Consider the following 15383-nt stretch of genomic DNA (forward strand, 5'->3'; position numbering starts at 1 on the left):
GCTTCTATTCTTTTTGGAAAGGATTTTGCTGGGGAATTTTTTCACAACTCCAATGTTTAGTCTTAAAAGTTGGTTGCATTTTCTGATTCTCACAATCCAAGTGATCCCAAACAAATTCAGTACTGATGTTGAGGTCTGGACTCCAGTATGTTTTTTCTGGTTTATCTATTTCCTTTGTAATGGTTCCTTGATACATACACATCCTTTCAGACCCAGTATACTTTGAGTTGTCTTAGGATGTGCATCCTGACCAATGTTGATATTTGAGCAGATATGCAGCAAGAGTGGAGCTTGATCTCTCAAAGATGAAAGTAAGTACTGTTTATCTGATGGTGACAGTTTGGTAGTCTACTAGGTCTTGCAGGGCTGACAGGAGCATGCATAAGTTTTCAACTCCAGTTTTGGAAAGTTTTTCTCATTACAGTAGATTATCATATATCTAATCTCATGAAATAAATAACATGTACTTATTAACTGTTTTGACTGGAAATTAAATAATTCAAGGATGATCTCTGAATTTTGTACAGCAGTGTATGTGTCTGTTTTGTCAGCTCCACTTACTATATAGGTCCACTTTGTAGTTCTACAGTTACAGACTGTAGTCCATCTGTTTCTCTGATACTTTGTTAGCCCCCTTTTACTCTGTTCTTCAATGGTCAGGACCCCCATGGACCCTCACAGAGCAGGTACTTTTTGGGTGGTGGTGCACTGCAGTAACACTGATAAGGTGGTGCTGTGTTAGTGTGTGTTGCGCTGGTCTGAGTGGATCAGACACAGCATTGCTGTTGGAGTTTTTAAACACCTCAGTGTCACTGCTGGACTGAGAATAGTCCACCAACCAAAAATATCCAGCCAGCAGCGTCCTGTGGGCAGCGCCCTGTGACCACTGATGAAGGACTAGAGGATGACCAAAACAAACTGTGCAGCAGCAGAAGATGAGCTATCGTCTCTGACTTCACATCTACAAGGTAGACCAACAAGGTAGGAGTGCCTAATAGAGTGGACAGTGAGTGGGCACTCCGGCAATACTATAACACACCACCACCAAATCAGTGTTACTGCAGTACTGAGAATGATCCACCACCCAAACAGTACCTGCTCTGTGAGGGTCCATGGGGGTCCTGACCACTGAAGAACAGGGTAAAAGGGGGCTAACAAAGTATCAGAGAAACAGATGGACTACAGTCTGTAACTGTAGAACTACAAAGTGCACCTATATAGTAAGTGGAGCTGACAAAACAGACAATGACCACAGATATATCTAACATGCTTTTGTATTTAAAAGAAAATATATGAGAAAAACATTCAGAACTTGTTATCAGTATCAAAAAATAATGAAAGATACGCTGATCTATGCAAAACACAACACAAACAGACAAAGACAAGATACTGAAACTCAACTGAAATGGAGGCAAATTCTAATTCTCCAAAGCAGAGAAAGCTGGATTTCATGAAACCCATACTGATATTAATACTGAATGAGTTTCATTTTGGAAGACTTTCAAAGCACCTAGTCAAAAACTAGACCAAAGTACTGATACACAATCCCCACATACGAAGCCACCTGTGCACTCACACACATACACATAAGTGCAAAAGCACCACTTGAAACACCAATCCTTTCTCTTTTAGGAGACAAATAATAAAATTATTTATACCAACATTTAAATCATGTCTTATCTGCATTGCACTAGATAATACATGATATATTAAACATATATCTACACTATTCCACTGTAAAAATTTATTTGAACTTAGACAAGTTAATGTTTAAAAAACTAACATTTGGAGGTTATTGAACTTCTCAAAAAGGTTTCAAAGTTAACTTCAAAATCTTCCAAAACTTCAAAATCAAAGGGAAAGTGGCTACTTCCTTAAGTTTAAACTCTTTATTTTCAGCATACAGATACAATTTCACCTTTAAACTCATCAACTGCAGGGCGCTTCGACGGAATTTAAAGATCAATGGCTATAATTTTTGGCCCACCTTGCTTAGACACCCCAATCCTAGCCAGGCATGGGAAAAAAAATCACTTTGATCAGCGGATATATGAATACGGTGACAGAGCTTCTATGGGTCCTGCCAAAAGCAGGGGAAGTCATTATTGTTGTTAATCCTTCAGGACTGAGGCCATTATCTTCATTAGCTGTGGCCTGTGGAGAGCATGCTCATCACTCACCCTCACACCCAGCTCTACGTTCTCCCCGCCGTAGATCTCCATGCCTTCGTCAAGCAGCCCAATTTCCGCAAAGTACTGCCTGTCCACCACAAAGCAGCCAATCAGAGCGGGACTCCTGTAGAGACAAACACAGCAGTAGAGCAAGAAACGTGAGTACTTTGACATTCACTGTGTGAGAGAAATCAGGGGTGTTTTTCAAAAGGAATAACTTTGATGGCTTTGATGAGAAGAACAATCAGTTCAACTAGTCCTATCCATTCTTAGAACCTATTTAGCTCTACGTTATATGAGGCTGCTCAAACAAAATCAATCTAATTTAGCATGGGGTAATTACTTAATGCTTCATTATCACTTAAGAGTCAAGAAATACTACTTTTGTTTTCCTATACCATTCAAATGTAGTTATGTAATTACATTTTAATTACACAGTAAGTTATGCAATGTATATATCAACATTCAATTTACATTCTGAGGGAGAAGCGGCTTAGAAAATTTGTGTGTGAAATTTACATTGCGGGTTGACAGGTTTGAACCTGCTTTTAAATTGAGGGTCCCATTTCACAGGGCAAGATTTCTACCTCTTGTAACTCAGTTCCAAGGGGTTAGGGTGACACTCCAAAACAAGGGGTTGGGGTAAAAAGAAGAAATGCGATTGGGCCTTAGTATCAAATCACACCTAGCTTTTGTTGTTGTCTGTGATATTGTCCCTTTTAAAGGGTTACTATAACCTATTGTAAATGTGATGATGTGAATGTCCTTAAGTACAGAGTAAGTTAAGCCACACTACCTGATTGGAGCGGTGCTGTTGTTCAGATTCCACCAGGACTTGGGCGGGTTCAGGTACCGACACCACAGCTCCCAGTCGAAGCCCTGAGCAGACAGCGGGTACTCCTCCACCTCAAACGTATCATATTTAATGTTATCAAACGATGGTGATATGATCCGGGTTCTGTCCTCCTTGATTCGCTGGAGAATGGGCTCGGCCCTGAATCCAAAGGCAAAACGTAATTGGAGAGGTTGTTCTATTACAATTCTATTCTTGTCAGTACAAGAAATTTAGACATTTTTATTAAATATCAGACATGTACATCATGTGTCAGCTACATCTCTGAATAAGCTCACAAGCTATTGAAACAATTTAGTCCTAAATTTTTGGCTTGGGGGAGCATGTGGATTTGAGTTATGAGTGTCGTGTCATGGTTCAGATTTACATAAAAGCCGATTAAAGTCAGGATTCTGGATGTAGTTGAAACTGCACTGACATATCTGGGTCAAGTCATTAAGAGTAGCTATAGTGGCCCATGTGAGCTATGGAATGTGGTATGTGATTCAGATAGTCTGTAATGATGAGGAAGCCTGGATGGGGGGTGCGGGGTGGGAAAGGACTGAATTATGCTTTGTCTTCAAAGGGGAACACCTGGACGTAATCCTTGGATCAGAGGGAGTGCTTTGATTGTAAGCGTCAGCTCAGATGTTTCATCTCTAGCTCACCCAACAAGTGCAGCAACAATGAACATCAATGCACATTTGAAGGAAGTTCATTTAATATTAATTTAATATTTCTCCCCTGTGTCTTCTCATGTACAATTGACTTGTCAGAGAGTAACGTCACTCACCAGCCAGTGTTGAACTCTACATGGGCGTCAAACAGGGCCACCACGGGGGCGGTGGCGGCCCTCCAGCCGCTCACACGGGAGCGAATCAGGCCTTCCTGCTTGCTGTGGCGCACCACCTTGATGAAGCCTGGACGCTTTGCATTCGTCTCCTCGACAAACTCCTGCAGCTTCTCCTTCAATTCTTCTAGAGAGAGAGAGAGAGAGAGAGAGAGAGAGAGAAGAGAGAGAGAATTACATCAGTTCCCGGCACTCTATCCTCATTACCCTTTTGGTTAAACGATGAGGATGTGGTGGTCTCTGATTAAATTAATACTACCACTGAGACCTGCCACCGTCTCCACTTAAAAAGCTAAGTCTACTGAAACAGGACGCTGTGCTGGCAGCTCACCTTTAATTATTCAATTAAACTCAATTATTCATTGATTCAAGCTTACCTTACTGAACAAGCAATGCTCAGTTCACAGCTTGATTAATACTAATGCATATTTTTAATTGTCCTAATAGTCTCTTTTACAGTAAAAAAAACAGAACCTCATGGACTTGAATATTTGAAAAGGTACACATAGTGTGGTTTTACAGCTTGAAATATGGTAGGATGCCTCAGGGACCCGACGACTCACATATTAGTGTTGGGAGTGTGTTGGATTCATATTTCAGGTTTGGATTCTCACAGCCTGCATTCCACTTTTAAAAGATTTCACCCTGCAATTTTCCCTGCTTTGGTTTTCTCCCCATTTTCATTACCTTAAAATAAATTATAAGGTTTTCATCTGGCATACTGGAGTCCCACACTTGTATAACTGACAAAAATAGTTCCACACTCATAAGAAAATGCCTAGAAACTGAACTGATATAAGTGAGTATAGTTTAGTGCAACTGAAACACTTACATGTTGGCCCATTTCTTTAATAAACGTTCAAAGACTTAATGCTGCATGTAAATAAAGAGTTGTAGGATTTAACAGATGTAGACCGTCCCACTATATCAACACCACACAGCGAGCTGGAACGTTTATCAAGACTAAAACATTCAGAATTTTGTATTGCTTAATCAATAAATTCATGAAAGTGGAACTTCAGCTTAATTTTAGACTATTTTTGATATTTTTGTCATTTTATTTATCTATTATAATGGATATTACTGTTGCTACATGCTAATTTAACTGGCTGTTGTAAGAAATATCAGGTTTTATTCAACATTTTGGGTGTCAATGGGCTGGTTTGGGTAAGTTTAAGACACAAATTTGACCCGAAACTTGACAGTTCAGGTTGACTAAGATTACAATTTTTTTTAAGGCTTGGCTCCGGTTCACATTCAGAACATGATGAGGTCAGTCAGGTTGGGCTTGGACAGAGAATTCTGGGCTAAATCTGCATTCAGAATCCAATTTCCGCCCTAAATAGTGGTTAAAACACTGATTACTCAAAACATCAAAATATTTGTTGCATCACTACCATAATTAAATATGGCGACCCTACCTCGTAGTGGTGCTCATTCAAGCGGCAGGAAAAATTGCTTTTTAACTGATTTTGTTATATTGGTCTTTGAAAAAATTACATCAACAAAGACCACAATATGCTAAAAAACTTATAAACAGTCACTAAATGTTTATCTTGTGTGTAATGGGGAGCGAATAGGCAGACGCATGTGTGGAGACAAGCGAGATTTATTATGGGCAAATCCAGGGTCATGGTCAAAACGGTCCAGGTTCAAACAGCCGATTCGGAGAGCAGGAGGGACAGACATGATAAAGTGAACACAGAACCTCAAACAAGAACCAAACACCAGGAGAATACAATACATCCAACACGATCAAACATATCAAACAAAGACCATCACTAGACTAAGGAAAACACCGGGCTTAAATACAACAGGGTTAACGATTGTTCACAAGACACAGGTGGAAAACAGGTGGAACAAATCAGGGGTGGAGTCAAGAAAACAAGGGGGCCAGACTGGAAGGAAACCAAACAAAGAAGCACATGGACATGTAAAAAGACGCACATGCAAGACCAAATCACAAAGTACCTGGAGGAGTGGGAGGAGCCAATTGTGACAATGTGTCTGTCTAAGTAATAAGTAATACTTTTTTTGATCCCACAACCAGGGAAATTCCACCTCCGCATTTAACCCATCCGTGAAGTGAAACAGCACATACACACTAGTGAACACACACACACACACACACACTAGGCGGCAGTGAGCACACTTGCCCGGAGCGGTGGGCAGCCCTATCCACGGCGCCCGGGGAGCAGTTGGGGGTTAGGTGTCTTGCTCAAGGACACCTCAGTCATGGACTGTCGGCCCTGGGGATCGCACCGGCAAACTTCCGATCCCTAACCTCCAGCCCACGACTGCCCCTATCCTGACAAACTGTGATTTTGTGGGTGTCTGGATGAACGAAAGCATCCATTTTTCCTACAAACATCAATTTGTTCAAAAACAACTGGCCAATCTCAAACCGCAACACATCAAAGAGTCAGCAATGCATGTTTAACATACTGTAAGTAATCACTGCAAAATGTAGCACTACAATCATAGTAAGGACTTCTGTCCATATGGTGTACCTGCGACTCACAGAACCTTCACAACATCCAATTAGACACTAAACAGCAGAATACACACTATGCATTACTGTACATACGGAACTGAATATTTGCTATATTCAAGAAATAAAGAAAAACATCCATACTCCGTTGCACGTTTATCATTAGTTTTTGGAAGCACAGCAAAATGCCAGTCTAAGAAGAACTTTTGCAGAGGTCATTCTGCATATTTTGTGCAAACCTCGAAAATGAACTCTGGAGTTAATTTGCCATTGGAAAATTTATTCTGTGTGGTTGGCAGCACAATTATCAAACCAAGGCTCTGCTAATAGCTGTTCTGCATGAATTTGTTATATGCATCACACAAACGTGTTGATTATTAAGTCTTATTAACACTCCTGTCTATTTCTGTTTCCTAGTTAATTTTACTTTGCTTTGTTCTTCAAAGATGAGTAATAGAAGAAACTCATTGGAGTGGTTTCTCTGAAGAAGGAAGATGAAAAAAATGTCTATGAATTTGCTGTTAGTGTAAGCCTTTACTATCCACCAAACAAACATCAAGGCGACTGCACAGACATACTAGACAGCATTTACATATATGTTTAGGGAAAATAAAGAAATTATAAAGCGAATACTTGCAGACTGCTTCTACAAACATTTGTGAAAGAATGGGTCACTCTCAGGGGCTCAATGTAGTATAACAAAGTGGAAACGATTTGAAACGACAGTAACCAATCACTCTTCTCCATCTGTCAATCCAATGGAGGTTTTCCATAAAGCATGAAATTGTCAAAAATCTCTTGGTGCTGAAGCACTAAGAGTTCTTTTCTCTGTAACTAAGGGGCCCAACTCTGAAAAAACCACCCACACCATAATCCCCCCTCCACCAAACTTTATACTTGGCACAATGCAGTCAGACAAGTACCGTTCTCCTGGCAACCACCAAACCCAGACTCGTCCATCGGATTGCCAGATGGAGAAGCGTGATTGGTCACTCCAGAGAACACGTCTTCACTGCTCTAGAGTCCAGTGGCGGCGCTTTACTCCACTGCATTCCACGCTTTGCATTGCACTTGGTGATGTAAGGCTTGGATGCAGCTGCTCGGCCATGGAAACCCATTCCATGAAGCTCTCTACGCTGTTCTTGAGCTGATCTGAAAGCCACATAAAGTTTGGAGGTCTGTAGCGATTGACTCTGCAGAAAGTTGGTGACCTCAGCGCACTATGTGCCTCAGCATCGGCTGACCCCGTTGTTGTCCCAATGAAAACTTTTCAAGATGGGTGGTGACCATGGCGGCCATTTTGAAGTCCGCCATTTTGGATCCAACTGTAGTTTTTTCAATGGGAAGAGGGTCATGTGGCACATCAAACTTATTGAGAATTTCACAAGAAAAACATTGGTGTTGTAACTTTATTCTTTCATGAGTTATTTACAAGTTTCTGACCACTTATAAAATGTCTTCAAAGTGCTGCCCATTGTGTTGGATTCAACTGGCCCACGACGACTGAAGCTGGCACGTTCCCTGAGTTTTTCCAGCAAGATGGTGCACCACATTATGGGTGTCAGGTCCGAGCATTCCTATATGAACAGTTTCCTGGAAAGTAGATTGGTCATTGTGGCAATTGTCTGTGCTGTGAAGATACGAGATGTGCAGCACCTGAAACTATGGATACTGGAAGCCTGTTGATAGTCATTTATTGATATATTTTTTCTTTTTTTTAATGTTACAGATCCTTGTACTGTACTGGATTAAGTCAGGTCATGAATGTAAAGGGTCTTGTGCTGTTACAAAATACAAATATACTGTATGTGGTTTGTATTAATCTAAGAGAAAGATTAATAAAAATTGTTAATGATAAAAAAAATTGCTGTATAGAAAAATATTACATCTCAGTGTAATATTCTCAGTGACGGTATTATTGCACACGGTAACAGGAAACAATGCATTTTTAAAATAAAAGATACAACTTCCAATAAATGTGTTAAGACAGTCCACGTGTACGTTGTGTTGTGTATTGTTAGAGGGTGTTGAGCAGTCTGATGGCCTGTGGAGGAAGATATGCATTTAAGCATATATATTTACATCTTTGTTCCCAGACTTGAAGGCAGCATTACGTGCTCTCAGAAGCGCATGTACCTCTCTGGTGAGCCAGGGTTTCTGATTGTCACATGTGGTGATATTCTTGATGATGGCCACATCTTTCACACACTTGGACGTGAATCCCATCATAGACTCAACATACTCTCCCAGACACTACCATACAAGATCTAGAGCCTGTTTGTTCAAACATGGAACTAACTGTGCCAAATCAGATTTTGTCTGAATGTTAACATTCCTACCATAAATGACACCTTCTAGAGCACCAAGCATAACCTGCAATTGCTGAGTTATTAAAATATAGATTTCTTGTCACTGGCAGAACTGACAATAACAAAGAATTGGATAACATGACCTTGAGTGTTCTATTGCTTTTATAAAACAGTTAAATACAGTAAGAAATGAATAAACTGGGCATTCAAAATGTTTTAATGTTCAGTTCCTTCCTCCAAATTATAGTTCCTTAACAAGCAGCTTGTTGCTATGTCAGAGTAACGAGCTCCGTCCACTCACTGCACAGTCTGCAGTTCTTTCTCCAGCTCCCTGTTTTGTTCCAGTCCAGTCTGTAAAGCATCTTACAGCCCATTTAGTTTGGCGAATGGTACTGGGTTCGTTTTTGGCTGATTCCAGGTTGTTTATCTGTTCTTCTGACACAGAAAAGCTGCTCAGTGGTGATGACAGTTTGAGAATTCAGTGTCGTCTCATCTTCTTACCAAATCGTCTGTCGGTCTAATGTGATCTTAAAAGTGTCCGTTTTCTGTTTGTGGCAAAGTAAGAAGTAAAAACATTCAAATGGCTCGAGCATCTCCTACAGCTGTTAAAGTCGCTGCTTAGCAAGGGCGTCTCAGCGGAGTGATACAGTGATTAGAACACTTCTCAACCAATCGGTGGCCAAAACTAACTGTTGTATAATGATTTACATTTACATTTACAGCATTTAGCAGACGCTCTTATCCAGAGCGACTTACAAGAAGTGCTTTGTCAATCTAGAGAAAGTATCTTTGCTAGTTACAAATAGCTTAGAGAAAAAGTCAGTCCTGAGCTCAGATACTGCTAGAAACAAATATGTCACTGCAGACACCAAGAGAAAAAGAAACAGAGTTGAACGCAGAACTCTGTGCCATTCAATGCAATACAATAACAATAAGATACAATACAATACAATAAACTACAATACAGAGTGCAGTACAATAATTCAATGCTCATTTAAGTGCTGTGTAAAGAGATGAGTCTTCAGTCTACGTTTGAAGACAGCAAGAGACTCTGCTGTTCGGACAGCCAGTGGGAGTCCATTCCACCACCTGGGTGCCAGTACAGACAACATTCTCGACGCTCGTCTTCCGTTCACCTAATGATGAATATGAAGCAGTTAAAAGAATTATCCAAAAGTTCAGAGTCCAGTTGAACAAAGAATTTCTGGGGCTGAAGTACCTTTTTAAAGAAGAATGTAATGTTTTGTTCACAATATTCAAAAGCACAGCAGCAGCTTTCAACCAGAGTGCTGTTACAGCATAATGATCTTCAGCAAGCCCAAAAACAAACCCGCAGAACTGACTGTTCAATGATGAACATGGATGTGGGTGAGTGGGATCAAATGACGAATGAAGTCTTTCATCTGGGTAAATATACTGTGATAAAAGAGGATCAATTCACACCTGTCTCTGGTTTAACTGGTATAATAAAAAGAGGAGGATGTAGGAGACTCATGTCAACAAGCACCATCTGACTAGTGCATAGTTAATACTTAAGTATGCTTGTTGATTGTAAACACCATGTACATACAATACATGTTTTATATTTCTGTCATAATGTTTCTATCAGATTTAAGAATTTCTGGCCACAAATTCTTAAATCTGTCCACAAGATTCACCGACTTGGTGTCCAGAGTGGTCAGCACACTTTTTCATATCTGTCTACACCTGCCAGTAAGGTTAGTGCTGATATGTTAATAAGCAAAACATATCATGCTGTATTTAAGCAATGCATTTTATTACAGACTAAATGCTGACAAAAGAGATGTGGTTTCAATTTATGTTTAAATTAGAGGAAGCCAAGGTTTGATACACGTTCCAAATTGATGCTTTATGAGTGTGCATGTGTGTGTGCACGGATCACTTCCAACATCTCTGTATGACAAACATTCAGTTTCTTATAATAACAAGCAGATGGTGTGGCCAAAGGCCGCATAGTAATCCAATCCTACCAGCAAAATTATGCATATGTTGCTGCTAAAACAAACAAATGATCAAAGGCTTTGCGAATATAAGACTACTGGATGAGGCATGGTGGCTCACAATGGCTTCCAAGCACCAAAGGCAACAGAAAGACATGAACAGAATATTATGTGGAAATGGCTCTTCCTGCTGTGTACAGAGAGAATGAGGTTGTCCAGCCTGTGGGCTCTCTTGTCTGGTTCCCTACAGCTTCACTGCCCAGTGTCATCACATATTAGCACCAGCTAATGAATGGATTCTCAGTCAATGGCCTCATGGGATGAGAGAAGAGAGAGGGGCAGGCTGGCACATGCTGGCCTGTTACACCATATTTCCAAAAGTATTCACTCACCCATCCAACTCAATGAATCCAGGTGTTCCAATCACTTCATGGCCACAGGTGTATAAAACCAAGCACCTAGGCCTGCAGACTGCTTCTACACACATTAGTGAAAGAATGGGTCGCTCTCAGGAGCTCAGTGAATTCCAGCGCGGTACCGTGATCGGACGCCACCTGTGGAACAAGTCCAGGCGTGAAATTTCCTCACTACTAAATATTCCACAGTCAACTGTCAGTGGTATTATAACAAAGTGGAAGCGATTGGGAATGACAGCAACCCGGCCACGACGTGGTTGGCCTCGTAAAATGACAGAGAGGTCAGCGAATGTTGAGGTGCATAGTGCGCAGAGGTCACCAACTTTCTGCAGAGTCAATCACTATAGACCTCCAAACTTCATGTGGCCTTCAGATTAGCTCAAGAACGGCGTAGAGAGCTTCATGGAATGGGCTTCCATGGCCGAGTAGCTACTTCAACTTTGTGGGAACAGTTTGGAGACGCCCTTTCCTGTTCCAACATGACTGCACACCGGTGCACAAAGCAAGGTCCATGACACCAAACTTTGCGTGTTAAGTTAAACGTTGCTTTGGAGCCCCTTGCCTCCCCAACATGAACCAATTCACCTTCCCCTTGCGTAGGTTGTTCGGTTCAGCCGAGCAAACTCCTATATGGTTCATCCTTGAGCAAACTGCAGTTCTCATCAATCACTGAGAAGGTGGAATTGCATGAGGGAGTGTGAAGAGAATTGCTGGGTGATATTTTTTCCTTTCACACAAAGTTTGATACATGCTTTGCTGCTCCTCAAATTGCGTTAACGCTCTCCCTCCTCTTGTGACTTCAGCTTTATGACGGAACAAATTCCACTATGATATATGTGATGGCAGACTCTTCCTCCGTATTTGCAGGAAAGAATTTCCTCAGTGCGCATTAGAGCATCACTTTTATCACATTTTTCCTCCTCCCTCCAGATTAATAATTAACAAATTCAAATGAAAGTGAATTGATTAGAATGAAGAATAATGACCAGTAATGGTTTAGCATGAATCACAATAAAGCGCAGAGCATAACAGGTCCATTATCTCCAGGTTGCTTGTGTCATGACCCATGATATCAATCTTTCATAAAGCATTCCCTCCAATGCACTTATTATATTAGACCATTCAGGAGTAGAAACGGCGGCACCATCACTTTTTTCTGAAGTACGTTCGGCTATTTGTTAAGCCACAAAATATGACTGTCACAAGACATCATATACAGCATTATATGATATTCAAACTTTTGAAAATGCCATTCATTCATGTATAACTCTGACATTTAGAGCTCCCTCTGTGGCATTTTCTATTCCCCTAGGCGCTGTCTGTCAGTGAAGAAGTGAATGTCCATCACCGGGCTAGTGCGGAGGTGAAAAATCCTGCCAGGTGAGAAAATATTACACATAACCAAGCACAGATTACCTGCTTAGAGGCCTGTGGGCTGACATGAGCCTAGTCTTTTACATCCAATCCACAATACCTTCCTTATAAATATGCTAAGACAGTGTTTATTTATGAATTGCTATTCAAGTATATAGCAGTATAGCACAGACATGCTTACTGGCTTTTAAAAAAAATCATAAAAACAGAAAAAATTATTGAAGGTTTGCCCAGTCTTCTCTCCTGCTTTATTCCTATTAAACTTTGATATGGAATCTGTACTTGACTATAAAACAAAGCGCCTGTTTTTTATACTAGAATCTTTGGCCAAGAAATGTATTTTCTTTTGTGGTTGACTCTTCAGGTTCCATCTGTTGATCTCTTGTCCCAAGTTACAACAGCACTTCCATTAGAGCAACTGACCTACAACTTAAATCAGAAAATGTATAAGTTACGGCAAATTTGGCAATTTGTAATATCTTACCTTGAGGCACGGACCTAATTAGTCAATTTCATCCCCTTTTTTCCCTCCCTCCTTTAGTCTATCATGTCCACTGTTAACCATGAGTAAGTATGTCCTAAGGTAACTGTATCTGCAAACCTGACTGTGTGTGCAAATATAATGTCAATAATAAAAAAATAACAAAAGAATAATAATAAAAAAAAAAAACAGGGACAAAAACCATAATCATAAAAAAAGGTTCATAACGACTAGCAAGTAGGGCAACTGCATAAGGGCCAAACATCTTCATAGGACCCTTGACATAACTACTTACCAATTTTACAATCATGGACACATGAAGATTCTAGACCAAACAGCCGTTACATACAAGTTATTCATTTTTCAGAGTTAGAATAAAAGCAGTAAAGCATTATTTGGAGCGGTCCTTTGTAGATGATCAATTTTTAACTTTTAACATATTATCAGTAACACATGAATAACATCAGTGAAGTAGCAGTAGTGAAGCATCTGAATACAGTAAAGTAAATATCTTGTAGATGTTCTCTTGTTAATCCTAAACCTAACCTTAACCTTAACCCACAACCTAACCCTCACTCTGGCCCTAATCCTAACCCTAACCTTAACCTTAACCTATAACCTAACCTTAACCCTGGCCCTAATCTTAACCCTAACCTTAACCTCAACCAAAAACCTAATCATAACCCTAATATTTTGACATGTTAGTGAGAGTCTGCTGAGTGCTTGTTTAATCTAAAAGGACACTCAAAATAAAGTATAACCTTTCTTTCAGCATTAAATGTGTCCACATTTTGTCACTTCTACACTTTCTATTCTTTTCAGGGGACTTGCTTTCAGTTTTCAAAGAAATCTGCAAGTATCTTTTTTTTCTACAGCTCCAAAGGTCTGTCTTAGGAATTGATTGCATTTTTAGCTTTCCACAAACACATTCAATGATGCTATGGTCATCAGAACCTTCTTGGTTTTATTGTATTTTGTGGTTATTACCTTTTTTCAGTAATGGCTTCTTTACAGCTTTTAGTCCCACAGCACTTAAATATCTTCTCACAGTGCAAGGATGGACTAAAACAGACTTTTTCATGAAGCAAGAGTGGAGCTTCATTTTTTTGCAATGAGCCCTGTACAATTCTAGCGTTTCCACTGGCTCTCAGTCAAACTCAATCAGCCTGTTTCACAATCCATACTTGTACATCACCCCCAAATCTCTCTAGAATGCACCTAGCTGAGGACAGCCAAACTCAGCTTCAGAGTGACCTGCAGATGTATCTGAACAGTCGATTCACCAAGACCACCAGGATAAAGTCTCATACACACCCCATGCAGTCTCTCTGGTTGTTTTCATACATAGCTTTTTTTAAATGAACCAAATTGAGTTCTGTTAAAGAGATCCTGAAACGGAACCAACTGCAAAAGCTCTAAGAACTATAAAGCGGACCTTCTTTATGGTCCTTTTTCGCATTGATGAGATCTCGAACCACTTCTTCTTCAGACCATAACTCCATTAGAACTCAGACTCCTTTCGCATCAGTGATGCTGTGCGCAAAGCCTGCGAAGTGGGTTGCTTTCTTTGCTAAAACTAACCGTGGTGAGAGGATCTACCAGACACGTCTGCTGCATTTCTACTGACCCTACAGAAATGACTGACCTAGGTATATCAGGTAATATTGTAAAAAACAACCCTGGGTGTCTGCTGTGGTGGGATCTGTTTTCTGCTGTGCTCCTCACTGAGCTCCACCCAGTGAAAATCCGTGTCTGCAATGAAAACAATGTATTTGAAAGAGCAGCAGAGAACTGCAATTTATTCAGCGTTCAGTCTGAAAGCAGCTTAAAACTCATTGCGTGCATGTCTAGCATTAGCCTTAAACATGTTAAAATCACTCAGGCTCTCACATCTTAATGTATTAATACATCAGTGCTGCTGTTATGAGATCACAGAGAGGCTTTATACTGAGTAGAACCTTATAAATGATCCTTGATGGTCTGTTTTGCCCACTGAAGTGCTGGAAGAGCGTACAGTTATCCTGGGGTCGTTGCCATAAAGCACAAGAGGACAGAGGCTGTTTTGCTTTCATAATGCACAGATCTTTCAGAACTGCAAATGAACCACCTGAGACTCCCTCGAGAGATGATCTCAAGTCAATTAAGTTTCTGAGGCCGTTTAGAGGGATTTGACTTTGTTTGACGTGTTCACATGTACAGAGAAAGCCATGGCTCAGTGGTCCATTTCAGACACTGAAAAGGTCCAAGTGTGAAAATACCAGAGAAAGACCAGAGACTGTGACCAGAGAAAACAGCATGGGAGCCTTAAGGAGAAGAGGCGAAGGACAGGAGGCTATGGGAGTGGATTAAGATGCCAAATCCCACTTCATATCCTGCAGATATTTTTAGAGAGAAAAGAGACAGCCTGTTTTCATGTTTTCAAAGGAGGCAGGGGATTACTGTTACTGCCACTGCTTTTCCCACGCTTAATTCATTTTCTGCACCTCTGCATCTGAGTG

The 15383-nt window shown here is 40.5% G+C and overlaps 1 protein-coding gene across 2 annotated transcripts in view; it reads right to left on the bottom strand.

Moving 5' to 3' along the window:
* galnt18b (UDP-N-acetyl-alpha-D-galactosamine:polypeptide N-acetylgalactosaminyltransferase 18b) overlaps nucleotides 1–15383 on the bottom strand; it is a 116953-nt gene that overhangs the window by 42125 nt on the left and 59445 nt on the right. Inside the window, exons 4-6 of one of the 2 annotated variants that reach the window (XM_017707268.2) lie at nucleotides 3797–3980; nucleotides 2968–3165; nucleotides 2181–2295 (exon numbers count right to left, since the gene is read on the bottom strand). In XM_017707268.2, the coding sequence (XP_017562757.1) occupies nucleotides 2181–2295; nucleotides 2968–3165; nucleotides 3797–3980 (497 nt within the window). The remainder of the gene's footprint in view (nucleotides 1–2180; nucleotides 2296–2967; nucleotides 3166–3796; nucleotides 3981–15383) is intronic. The other variant, XM_017707270.2, reaches the window with a different exon arrangement.

This window comes from Pygocentrus nattereri, chromosome 15 (assembly GCF_015220715.1).
Source record: "Pygocentrus nattereri isolate fPygNat1 chromosome 15, fPygNat1.pri, whole genome shotgun sequence".
Taxonomy (NCBI): Eukaryota; Metazoa; Chordata; class Actinopteri; order Characiformes; family Serrasalmidae; genus Pygocentrus; species Pygocentrus nattereri.